Source organism: Carcharodon carcharias, chromosome 10, assembly GCF_017639515.1.
Source record: "Carcharodon carcharias isolate sCarCar2 chromosome 10, sCarCar2.pri, whole genome shotgun sequence".
NCBI lineage: Eukaryota > Metazoa > Chordata > Chondrichthyes > Lamniformes > Lamnidae > Carcharodon > Carcharodon carcharias.
This window is the reverse complement of record NC_054476.1, coordinates 69,958,081-69,971,700: the sequence shown is the minus strand read 5'-3', so window position 1 is coordinate 69,971,700 and position 13,620 is coordinate 69,958,081. Positions and strand designations below refer to the sequence as shown.

The 13,620-nt window shown below is 40.6% G+C and overlaps 1 protein-coding gene across 2 annotated transcripts in view; it reads left to right on the top strand.

Annotated features, from left to right (window-relative positions):
- mrpl23 (mitochondrial ribosomal protein L23) overlaps window positions 1-13,234 on the top strand; it is a 37,010-nt gene extending 23,776 nt beyond the window's left edge. For both annotated transcript variants that reach the window (XM_041196595.1, XM_041196596.1), the window contains exon 5: window positions 12,419-13,234. In XM_041196595.1, coding sequence (XP_041052529.1) covers window positions 12,419-12,583 — 165 coding nt within the window. In that variant the 3' untranslated portion in view covers window positions 12,584-13,234. The remainder of the gene's footprint in view (window positions 1-12,418) is intronic.
- Window positions 13,235-13,620: the final 386 nt, after the last annotated feature.

Below are 13,620 nucleotides of genomic sequence, written 5' to 3'. Positions count from 1 at the left end.
AACAGAGCATATTCTGCGAACTAGAGATGTAAGTTTTGATCTGAAACATAACTTTGCTTATAAATTACCAAGTCAACTAACTCTCAGATATCACAGCTGTTTCTATTTTATGGTTCTTTAATTCCCTTTCAAGCACTGAAATTCTGTGGTTAAATGCAGGTTTTCTTTGCACCTTATGATTTTTCATTTAAATATTTTTCCTTTGGAGCAATATCTTGCACAAATTTTAATTTTTATGTACTGTATCAGCGCAAGTATTTGATTCAGCTTTATGCATTTTAAATTGTTATGGAAAATTGACTTATTAAAAATACAGCAGTCCAGTCTTCCACAACCACGCTGTCCATAAAACTGGGTGAGGGGGGAAATATTTTTCTTATTGCTAGAGTGGGGACCATCACTTCAGGAGTTGCATACTATTAGTATGCTAAATGTTTGGATTGTGAAAGATCTTTATTTTCAAGTTTTGAGCCTTTTTTGTTTAGTTTTGACTTGAGCATTTACAATTAAAATATAATACAGGCTTCTATACTTGTGAAGATTCATTTGTCTAGCAGAGTCTGCGCAAGAGTATTGATCTGTTTTTTAAAGAGAATTTCTTGTTATGATAAAATGTCTTTTTGGCAAAGGGAAACTGAGAGCAGCTTTTTCTTGTTTGTTTGAAACATGGCAACAGTGAATTAGTTTAAAATTATAGTAAAGTTGTCAACTGGTCAAACCCATCAGCAGGTCCTTTCACTGTAGCAATTGTTTATAGTAACAGAGGATGTTTTCAGTAAATGTCATTGGAGCCTGCATCTTATTTCCTGGTTTTTGCTCCGTGTCCTTGAAATGTAATTGGAAAGCCATTTTCAGTTGTACAAGTGTAGAGAATGCCTAGGAGGTGTGCGGGAAAGTGTGGTATGGTTTGCAGTGATGTTCCTATGGGCTAATACAATGATTGGAATGCTGCATTACAGACCATAGCACTCTTTTATGAATTTTTTTCCATGCTAGGCTACATGTGTGACTGGAAAGCAAAAGTGTTTATGCAATAATTTATTATTCTTCTGGGGCTATTTTATCAGCCTTCAAACACTGCCAGTTATGACGGTCAAGCCCACTTTTGGCTCCTGATGGTTGAAGCGTTGACATGAGTGAGGAAAAGGAGCAGCAGAACGCAGTATTCCCAATAGTACTCAGTACCAACACATTAAAACTAATCTTGAATGCCAGTAAAAGAAAAAAATATTCCTGTTATTGACTTCCATTTTTCTATTTATTTCCCCTCCTTGGGTGTGCTGTATTCCTCTCTGGGTCAGTTTCTCTCTCTCTCTCTCTCTCTCTGCTGTCTGACATTCCGTGCATGGTTCTTGCATCTTGCTTCCTTCTTGTAAGTTTTCTCTCACCGTTGGCCTTGTACTGGCCTATACCGGCTTTTCTGTGGGGTCTCATTCTTTTGATTGAGACAGTGTACTGGCATGCTGCTGATTGATGTTAAGTGCCTTAAATATCCTAATTCCACTGAATTGTACAGAACTGTGATTATAGAGAAAAAAAGCACATTCAACCTGCATTTATATAGTGCCTTTCACAACTTCAGGATGTATCAAAATGCTTTGCAATCAGTTAAGTATTTTTGAAGAGTAGTCACTGTTGCATTGGAGTCAGTTTGCACAAAACAAAGCCCCAAAACAGCAAAGGGATAATTACCAGATCATCTGTTTTAGTGATGTTTGTTGAAAGATATATATTGACCAGAAAACTAGGGGAAGCTCCCCTGCTCTTCTTCAGGAAAAGTGTTGTGGAATCTTCTACATCCATCTGAGAGGTCAGCCGGACCTCAGTTTAATGTCATCCAAAAAGCAGCACTTCTGACAGTGCGGCACTCCCTCAGCTTAGATTCTGTGCTCTATTTTGTGGAGTGGAAATTGAAGCCACAGTATAAGTGTTATCCGTTGAGCCACAGCTGACTCTTTGTGACTATTATTTGTGGACTCTGTATTTGTGGTTTATTTTGCTGAGTCCCATTCTTGTATTAATTTCCAACTGAATGGCTGCTTCGCTGGTAAAGCTTACAAAACCTTGCTTTGAGTCTTTTTCCCCTCGGTCCCCTTGAACTAAGCCATTACACATTCAAAGCCGTGCACAGACAAGGTAGCTTTACCCAGTGCCCAGATTACCATGTGATGAAAAGAGTTTTTTTTTATTCATAAACAGGCATTGGTGATGTTAAAATACCACCTGTGCTGTATACTATTGACTAGGGAAGAGCATATATGAGGAATGATGCATTGTTCTCTGTGGAGACTTCTATTTGGGTGCGTACAGGATTTTTGATATCAGTATTTGGTTAAAATAAGGAGTCAAGTGAAAAAATGAGATGTGGATGAACCCTGTCTCTTTGCTTTTGTCTCCCCTGGTTAGATGCTGCATCTTGCTAGAGCTTTTGTTTATTCTTTCATGGGATGTGGGCATTATTGGTTGAGCTAGCATTTATTGCCCTTCCCTAATTGCCTTTGAGAAGGTGGTGGTGAGACACTACTCGAACCGCTGCAGCCCAAGTTGTGTAGGTACACTCAGTGTTCTTGGGGAGGGAGTTCCAGGATTTTGACCCAGTAACAGTGATGGAACAGCTTATGAGGGGAACTTGCAGGTGGTGGTGTTCCCATGCATCTGCTGCCCTTGTCCTTTTAAGTGGTAGAGGCACAGGTTTAGAAGATGCTGTCGAAGGAGCCTTGGTGAGTTGTTGCAGTGCATCTTGTAGTAGTGCACACTGCCACAGTATGTCAGTCGTGGAGGGGGTGAATGTTCAAGGTGGTAGATGGGGTGCCAAGCAAGTGAGCTGCTTTGTCCTGGATGGCATCAAGCTTCTTGGGTGTTGTTAGAACTTCACTTTTCTAGGCAAGTGGAGTGTATTACAACACAATACTGACTTGTGCTTTGTGGATTGTGGACTTGCTTTGTGATTGCACTGGAGGGGGTGCAGAGGAGATTCACCAGGATGTTGCCTGGGATGAAACATTTAAGTTATGAAGAGAGGTTGTGTAGACTTGGGTTGTTTTCGTTGGAGCAGAGAAGGCTGAGGGGTGACCTGCATGAGGTGTACAAGATTATGAGGGGCATGGACAAGGTGGATAGGGAGCAGCTGTTCCCCTTAGTTGAAGGTTCAGTCACGAGGGGACACAAGTTCAAGGTGAAGGGCAGGAGGTTTAGGGGGGGATGTGAGGAAAATCTTTTTTACCCAGAGGGTGATGATGGCCTGGAATGCGCTGCCAGGGAGGGTGGTAGAGGTGGGTTGCCTCACATCCTTTAAAAAGTACCTGGATGAGCACTTGGCACGTCATAACAAGGCTATGGGCCAAGTGCTGGTAAATGGGATTAGGTAGGTGGGTCAGGTGTTTCTCACATGTCGGTGCAGACTTGATGGGCCGAAGGGCCTCTTCTGCACTGTGTGATTCTGTGATTCTGAGAGTCAGGAAGTAAGTTACTTGCTGTGGAATTCTCACCTCTGACTTGCTTTTGTAGACAGTATTTATATGACTGGTCCAGTTCATTTTCTGGCCAATGGTAATCCCCAGGACATTGATAGTGGGGGATTCAGCAATGATAATGCCATTGAATGTCAAGGGGAGATGGTCATTGCCTGGCACTTGTGCGGTGCAAATGTTACTTGCCACTTATCAGCCAAAGCCTCAATGTTGTCCAGGTCTTGCTGCATAGGGACATGAACAGCTTCAGTATCTGAAGAGTCGTGAATGGTGCTGAACATTTTGCAATCATCAGCAAACATCCCCGCTCATGATTTTATGACAGAGGGAAGGCCATTGAAGCAGCTGAAGGTGGGCCTAGGATACTACCTGAGGAACGCTTGCCGTGATGTCCCAGTGCTGAGATGATTGGCTTTCAACAACCGTAACTATCTTCCTTTGAGCTAGGTATAACTCCAAACAGTGGAGAGTTTTCCCCCAATTCCCATTGGCTTCACTTTTGCTATGTCTCCTTGATGCCACACTCAGGCAAACCCTCCTTGATGTCAAGGATAGTCACTCTCATCTCACTGCTTGAGCTCAGCTGTTTAGTCCATGTTTGGACCAAGGCTGTAATGAGGTCAAGAGCTGAGTAGCTCTGGTGGAATCTAAACCGAGCATCAATGTACAGGTTACTGCTGAATAAGTGCCACTTGATAGCACTGTCAACACCCCCTTCCATCACTCTGCTGATGATCGAGAGTAGACTAATGGGGCAGTAATTAGCTGGGTTAGACTTGTCCTGCTTTTTGTAGACACGACTTATCTGGGCAGTTTTCCCACCTTGTTGGGTAGATGCCAGTGTTGAGGCTGTACTAGAACAGCTTGGCTAGGTGCATGGGTCATTTTGGAGCACAAGCCTTCAGAATTGCTGTAATGGTCTTAAGGCCCATAGCCTTTGCAGCACCCAGTGTCTTCAGCCATGTCTGGATATTGTGGAGTGAATCAAATCGGCTGAAGACTGGCATCTGCAATGTTGGGGACCTCAGGAGGAGGCCGAGATGGATCATCCACTCGGCGCTTCTGGTTGAAGATGGTTGCAAATGCTTCAGCCTTGTCTTTTACACTAATGTGTTGGGCTCCCCATCATTGAGGATGGGGATATTTGTGGAGCCTCCCCTCGGCTTGTTTAATTGTCTTGTTTACTTGTTTAATTGTCCACAGTCATTCATGACTGAATGTGGCAGAAGCGTAGAGCTTTGATCTGATCTGCTGGTTGTGGGATCGCTTAGCTCTGTCTGTTGCATGCTGCTTCCACTGTTTGACATGCCACATGGTATGTGTTGTAGCTTCACTAGATTGACACCTTTAGGTATGCTTGGTGCTGCTGGTGGCATGCCCTCCTGCACGCTTCATTGAACCAGGATTGATCCCCTGGCTTGGTAGTAATGGTGGAGTGGGGGATATGCCAGGCCATGAGGTTGCAGGTTGTGGTTGAGCTCATTTCTGCTGCTGCTGATGCCCACAGCACCTCATGGATACCCAGTTTTGAGTTGCTAGATCTGTTCAAAACCTATCCCATTTAGCACACAACACAACGTGAAGACGGGACTTCGTTACCACCAGGATTGTGTGGCAGACACTCCTACCAATACTATCATGGGCAGATGCATCTCTGGCAGGAAGGTTGGTGAGGATGAGGCCAAGTATGTTTTTCCCTCTTGGTGGTTCCCTCACCATCTGCTGCAGACCCAGTCTAGCAGCTATGTCCTTTAGGACTCGGGCAGCTCGGTCAGTAGTGACGTTACCAAGCCAGTATTGGTGATGGACATTGAAGTTTTCCAAATAAAGTACATTCTGTGCCCTGGCCACCCTCAGTGCTTCTTTAAAGTGGTGTTCAACATGGAGGAGCACTGATTCATCAGCTGAGGGAGGGTGTAATGTGGTAATTTACAGGAGGTTTCCTTGCCCATGTTTGACCTGATGCCATGAGACTTCATGGAGTCCAGAGTCAATGTTGAGGGCTCCCAGGGCAACTCCCTCCTGCCTCTATAGCAGTGTGCCGTCACCTCTGCTGGGTCGGTCCTGCCGGTGGGAGAGGACATACCCAGGGATGGTGATGGTGGTGTCTGGGACATGACCTGTAAATTACGATTCCGTGAGGATGACTATGTCAGGCTGTTGCTTGACTAGTCTCTGGGACAGCCCATTTTACATCTGTTTCCACAAGCCCTTGCAGCCCTCTAGTGCCATGCTTTAAGTGGCTATTAACAATTTGTGACTTGGACAGTCAAGTTGACAAGTTATTTGGTTATAGAAGGTGTCACAATCAAATGAAACCCTGTCCTCACTAGACATCCACACAAGACCACTTTCCAGCATTCATTGTTAGGTTGCTATCAAAAGCAAAACCTGTGGCTATCTTTTCCGCCCTTCCTAGCACGGGGCATCAAGGCTAGTAATATTATTGTTGTTGGCGTCTCTGAACTAACCTAGTACAGATTAGGAGTTGAATTTGGGGTTTGGTCTTTGTGGCTGTCTTTACCTACTAAACTGTTTGTGGAATTTCTCTGCATGTCTATGGGGTGACCATGTGGAACTGATAACTACCAATTGTATTATACAGAAATATTGAAGAATCTGCAGTGTGGCATGGACATCTAAACTGGGTAGCTAATCACACACATTTGCTGACCAGTTGGCTTAGGTTGTTGCACATATTTAAGTATAACCAGTTTGTGGTCTATATGTTTAAATCTGTTGTTGTTTCTCCTCTTCTACCTCATATTTTACCTTTTCAAGCAGCCCTTCATGTTCCTAGTTTTATTTTGTGCCATGGCAGGCCTGGGCTTGATAATGGTTATAATGGCCTTTGGCTTATGTCCATTTTAAGTAGCTGTGAACTTTGAAACCTGTTGTTTGTTTTTAAACTTTTATGCCCAGGTTCATCTTGGAAAATGTCGTGTGAGAGACTAATTTTCTTCAAACATTGTGTTGTTTGAGACAAGCATCACTTCCTGGTGTAAAAATACAATGTTTTCCCTTTCATAATTATAGATCCTGCCTCAAGGAGACTGAAGGCAAAAATGTAATTTTAGTTTCATTGTACATCTGTCTTGTTAAGTGCTTTAGGAAATGTAGCAGACAGCCATTGATCTTGTTCACCATCGATCTGTGGGCATTAGTCCTGTGCTTAAGACTGTCATGCAATTTCCATTATCTTTCATTGCCAAATATAGCACCCTCTTGTTGCAAAACAGGAGTTCAGTTAGCGGGGCAATATTCCACAGTAGATCTTCAGACTGAAAATCTTTTTGGTTAGACATAACCATTTCATGCATCTCTAGTTGTTGAAGGTGCTGTTCTTTCAAATGATACGTTCTTCAAGGGCTGCCAATTTTTAGATTTTGATGTAGGTTGTAATTGTATGAGAGAGCAGTTATGGTTTTGGAAGGATATAGTAACAGAATAAAGGCCAGGCAGGATGTGAATGATTTGTATGGCTGATGTAGTTTTTCCCCCCTCTCTCTGTGCTGTCCTCCCTCCCCGCCTCCTTGACTGCACCCCTCCAGTTCTGGCCTCCTGTGCAACCCCATTTCCATCACTCTGCCATTGGTGATTGAGTCTTCAGCTGGCTAGGCCCGAAACCCTGGAATTTTCTCTGGAAACTTCTCTGCCCCCTCAATCTCTCTCCTTTGCTCTCTCTCATTTCATTTGAGACCATTTTCAAAACCTACCTTTTTGACCAAGTGTTTGGTCACCTGTCCTTGTAATTCTCTATGTGACTGGATGGCAAACTTTGTTGAATAATGCTCTTGTGATGCACTTTAGGTTGATTTATTTCAATAACGGTGCTATTTAATATCTGTTGTTATTGTTATTTTTTAATGACGTGGAACATGCTGCCTATGAGGATGGTGGAAGTAGGAACCATCAATGATTTCGAAAGGAAATTGGATTGGCACTTGAAGGAAATAAACCTGCAGGGCTATGGGGATCGAGCTGGGGAGTGGGATTAACTGGATTGCGCTATGAAGAGCTGGCATGGACTCGATGGGCCAAATGGCCTCCTTCTGAGAATTTCTTTCTTAGCTGCATTTCTTAGCTTAAAAATTGAATCTGTTAAGAGAGATACCATCTTAAAAATGGTTTCTGAAACTATCCTAGGAGAAAAGCTCCTTTTGGCTTTGCAAGAAATATATAAAAACAAAACAAAAAACAGAAACAAAAAAGTCAGTCAAGTAAGTACAGTTAATTGTTTACCCAGATTCATATCTTGTTTAGCAATCATCAAGTGGTAGAAGTTATTAATGTGATTCATTGAGCTTTGTTAATCTAATCGGGAAATAACAAAGACAGCACTTGTCTAACATGAAAGATAAACATCATGCTTTCTGTGCTTATTATGAAACTTGCTGTCTAGTTTTCAAGTAATGTACCACTGTCTTGCAGACTGACTTAAAGGGTTTGTGAATTTAACAATCAGACTTTCGATGCACCAGTTCGTTACTGTTTATATCTAGCTTCAATGGTTGTGGAGGCAAGATGTATTTCTGAAGGTAGCTGTCCCTACATAGCTGCACGAAAGACTAACCAGTATTGATCAGGAGGCTGCTCCCATATTGATAGCTTGAAAGATCTGTGAAGAACTTACCCAATGGATTTGTCTGTTTGACCATTTCAAAAAGTGATTCAAGCTGCTGTTATTTGGATTGACTTCAGTAACTTGCTCTCACTACTTGTTTTTTGCATAAAGTTTTGTGTGGTTTAATCTGTTAAAGTGTCTGGAGCACGAGATGTTTGCTTTCTGTAGTGATGCCATATAATGGAAATTCAGCATGCAATTTAGAGACAAAAAACATTCATTCATAGCACACTATTACTGGCAACTTCTGCACATAAAATCTCACTTCAGTCCCTAAGTGGTGTAGGCTAGCCTGTGGGAGCTGACCTTTGTGTTTGGCTCGTGAAAGTTTACCAAAGCTTGAATTGAAACAGTACTGTCACTGTTAACTATGTGTTGTTGGAGCATTTGAAAAGGAGTAGGCCATTCAACCCTTTGAGCCTATTTCGCCATTTAATTAGATCAAGATTGGTCTGTTTCTTAACTCCATCTACCCACCTTGGTTGTACAGTCCTTAATATCTTTGCCTAATAAAAATCTATTAATCTCCATTTTGAAATGGAGATGGCATCTCTCAAATGACCTAGCCTCAGCAGAATTTTGGGAGTGAGAGTTCCAGATTTCCATTACCCTTTGTTCAAAGAAGTAGAGAATAACTTTGCAAAGTTTTAAAATATCTTCATTTATTGTGCTGCTCTGTGGTTTCTTTACAAACAGTATATTTATTTTAGGACAAAGTGGAACAGACACTAATATTAAGTGGGGTGAGTTGATCTCTTGACAGTTGTCTGTACTGAGGCATTAATGCATATGGGAAAGATTGGTTTGGAATTTATATCCAGAATAAATTGCTCTCTGCCAAACTTTGGTTCTGAGACATCCCTAGACGAAAACAGTTCAAATACAAAAGAAGATCACAGCCAATAGTAGTTAAAGCTTTTTGTGGACAAATTAGAATTTTCACTTAACCTGCAGCTGACTGTAGAGACTTCAAGGACCTAACACCAAAAGCTGTGTGCTGGTAAACAAAGCTAATTTGTTTGGCATTATAGAGATGTGAGAGTTGGCCAGAATTCCTGCTGCTGATTGTGTCTGATCCCAATATCAGGGCAGGATCAGGCTTGGCTACGATGTTGTACTGTGGCCCAAAGAGCCTGCCAATGTTCACCAACAAGACTCTGACAGGAATAAAGACCAGTTGGGCAAGATACTGGAGTGTGGCCATTGAAATTAGGATTTTAAACCTTCAACAGAGGAAGGTAAATGAGAGAAAATTAGAAAGTGGGCATTGTTAGTGGTGGGAAAGAATCTTACAATGTAGTGTTGTAGATGTGATCATCAAAATAGTTATTCAACCAATCTTTCAGACTTAACATGATCTTTCAAAATTAATATGATATGGCACGAGCTGTGACCAAAATCATAGCAGCATGACATGCAAATCTCGTAACCATCAGTGTTAAATCTTCAATGGTATTAAATGGGAAAATATCATTTAATAGACTTCAATTGCCCCTCTGACCACAAAAAGTCTGCCTTCTGGTTCAATGTGTTGATTCAAATATCTTTAAGCCTGTGACTAAACCAACTCATCTAAGCAGTTATTTAAAAATTCGTTCTTGGGACATTGGTGTCAAAGGTAAGGCCAACATTTATTGTTCAATCCCTAACAACTGAAGGACGGTTATGAATCTTCGTGTGGGGCTGGAATTAAGTAAATTATAAGAATGGCAGGTTTCCTTCCCTTGGGTTGTTAAAACAATGCAGCATTTTAATGGTCACTTTAACTGGTACCAGTTTTTTTTAATTTATGGAATTCAAGTTCTCAATCTGCCATGGTGGGATTTGAACTCTCATTAATTGGATTACTAGTCTAGGCCTCTGGATTGTTAGTCCAGTAACATGACCACTGCATTGTCACACCCTTGAAGATTAAAAATATGGTTGACCTTCTCTTGAAAAGAGTGTTGCATCAGCTTTGCAGCCTCAGCTGCTGCTTCTTAGATCTCAAGAGAGCTAGATGTTGAGCTAAAAAAAATGATAAAAATGCAATTTGCTCTCCAGGGACCATCTCTCTTTTGACAAGTTGCAATGCATTATTTATCCAGCCTTGAAAGAGGGGAATGCAGCTTGGAACCTGCAGTATGGAATCTGGAATGCTTGGTCCAATGTTAGCTTTTGGAAGCCTTCACTTTTATACCGGACAATAATTACATTTTACTTTCTGATTGTCATAAAGGTCAATTAAATATGTTGAATGATTAATATAACTCACCATCTTGGAGTTTCTGAAACTTTTAAGTAGAATTTTTTTGAAGTGAGTTGTGGGCATCCTCTCAAAATCTTAAGAAAACCTCACAATTTTGATATTTTACTTAGACTTTGTGAATGAGAGAATAAACACTGGCTCTTAACGTCTCTAAATTTATTGTGTAGTAATGTGATAGAGTATGAACAGAATCCCATTTTCCAGCTCTTGGTCCATTGCCCATAGTAGGAGTAGAACCATTGATTCCAATTGATAAGAACCTTCTTCAGGCCATGTCTTTAATGGTAAACCTGAACATAAATCTATTGTTTTATTATAAGCATTCTCAGCTGCCGCTTTATATTAATGTTGGCGAACATTGGCAGGCTCTTTGACCACAGTGTGGCATCACAGTCAAGCCTGATCCTGCCCTCACCCAGCACTGACATGGGACTGTGAATCAGCAGCAAACTTCTGGCCAACTTTCACCTCTTTTTATAATGGCAAATAAATTAGCTCGGTTTACCAATACACAGTGTTTGGTATCAGGCTCTCAACATCTCTGCATTCAGCAGGGGGTTAAATTAAAATTATAATTTCAGAAAGCTCTAACAAAGAAAGATTTAACATATATGGCACAGAAGGAGGCCATTCAAAATATCACGTCTCTGCCGGCCAAAAAGGAGCTCGCCAGCTTAGCCTAATCCTATTTTTCAGCTCTTGGCCCGTAGTCTGTAGAAGAAGTAAAATTATTCATTTTCCATTGATAAGAACTTTTGTAAGATCCTGCCTTTAATGGTAAATTTAACCATAACTTTGCTGTTCCATTTTAAACATTATTCTCAGTTGCCACTTTGTTTGAATAAGGCAACCCTGTTTCATTGCAGGCTGGTTCTGTAGGTTCTAACAAAGTGTACTTATCACACATATAAGAGCTCCCAATTAGTTGCTTGACTGAAACAAAGAAATTGAATTAGATAAATGGAAACCATTTCAGATGTCAGACTTTTGTGTGACATAGCATTAATAATGAAACAGCAATGTAAGTAACATAAATGGAACAAATGCATTCTGTATTGAAATTAATTGTATTTTAATATGTGTACAGTTACAGTATAAACTATTGTTGATTTATAGATATTAATGAAGGCTATTGGTTGTTTACTTGAAAGAGAGAAACCCATTGACTATGAAAGTTGATGGGCAAGTTCTGTTCTTCATTGAAACATGCCTTCCTCTTTATTGCATCAAATGATGTAAATTTCCTGAAACCAGTTTGGAACAGAAACAAGTCATCAATTACGAATGAATAGAAACATGATTGGCAGAAAAAAGTATCTAAGTACTACAGCATTACACTTTGCATCGCACATCTGTTGGTTTACCTTGGTGGTGGGAGTATCTACAGGTGATTATTTGTCAGTTTAACATCTTTTAGGTCCAGTCAGATCACACCACCATAAATTATTTTGTTCTAAGTACCATAGAGACATATTGTAAATCCAACAACTACCATCTTAAAGAAGAAAAACAAACCACTTTGATACATAGTGAGACTTTTGGAGATGAAAGATATTCCAGTCACTTGGTTGGGGAGGCTGGATATTACACAGTATATGCCATCTTAATTTGGTCCATTCCCAAGTTGAACTTCTCAACTAAAGAGTCTCTCTCAGTGAGTTACCTGTGTAGTGGTTCATTGCAGAGTTTTGTTGTAGCTCATTGCCCTTGCCTATGCTTTCCTGCACTCTAACTGGCTGCTAGAAGGCATGCAGGAATGATTTAGCTTTAAAAATTAATTTTCTCTGTTTGCCCTCAAAGAAAATATGGTATGTACTGTGCTGCACCTTAGTACCTCCTGTTGCAACTGGGAACTTGCCATGTTGGGAATTGCAGGTGTAGCTGCAACTTTCAAAACTCTGCAGCATTGCATCACCCGCATGTGAGCCCCTTTTGTTAATTACATGTGAGTGTCTAATTTGCTATGTATCTTTAAAATGTCAGCAATCTAAACGTTAAATATGTGTTGGATGATTGCCTCCACGCAACCGTTTAACATTTTTAATGCATAAAAATGTTCTTTTTTGTTTCATTTAGGCCCAAGGTCAGACTTTCAATTTTCCAGACATTTTTCCTCAAAAAGATCAAACTCCTGAACCAGGCTCTATGGAAGAAATCCAAAATAAGTTTCTGGAAGATGAGAAGCAGAAGCAGAAAGCTGACCCGCGGCGAGGAGGCGTCACTGAATGGTTTGGACTTTAGGAGAAACAACTTTTCAAAAGTTGTATGTGCATTTTTAAAAAAAAAAAGAAAATATTTTCTAGATAGCTTGCTGACCAAGCATGAACCAAGTGTTCTGCTTTGAAAGAGCGTCTGTTTGGTAGGTTTCAGATGCTTCATATTATTCATTGTGAGGGGTACCCCCTGTGGACATTTGCTCATCTTGTGTAACATTTACTGAATAACAGCTGTTGTTTAACAAGTGATTCGAGCAGCCTCTTGTAATCCATCACGCAGTGCTCTGTTGTAAGGTGGGCTTGGAGTGAGCTTTGACACCTGATGATTGGAAACCTGGCTTCCAGTAACTGGCGCAAACTGCTGGGTGTTCTTATCTGGACTTGGAGCTAAGAATCCTCTGGGAACTGTGATTTTGTGAATGTATATGTAAACATGTGATGGTAGCCCAACAGCTTAAATTACTTTGTTGCGAGGTTAAATTCAATGTTGGTGGAGCAAAGTGAAGCTATTCTGAGGCCAAAATTCATGGTAAAAGATCACGCTTTTCAGGGAATTTGTTGGGTTACTCTGTACACTATTTTTGACAAATAATCCAAATTGTAACTGTTCATTCTAGTTCAAGCAACAGTCTAATATATTATGTGATGATATTTGAATAAAAAATTTAAAGAATTATTGCATTAGCCGGTTTGTACCACATCCAGGAACCATGAAAAACTGAAATATTTCATGAATTCCCAGCACAAATTGTGAGAAAAGACAACTTTGATATGTTCCAATCCCTCAATGCTGTGTTTTCAGACTTGTGTGTTATTTAAGGTGGAGAAGAGGCTAAAAGTTTACTCAAAATCATGGTGTGACATTAGTACCAACCACTTACAATCTAGCATAGGTTGGGAAGGAGAAAACCAAATAGATTATCACATAAATCTTGCTATTTAAGAAAAATCTGATGTGATAAGGCTACGTCCTGATGTTTGTTCAATGCATGCATCAATTTATGGATATATATTGCAAAGCATTCCATTTTTATTGTTAAATTCACAACTGATCAGGCACTA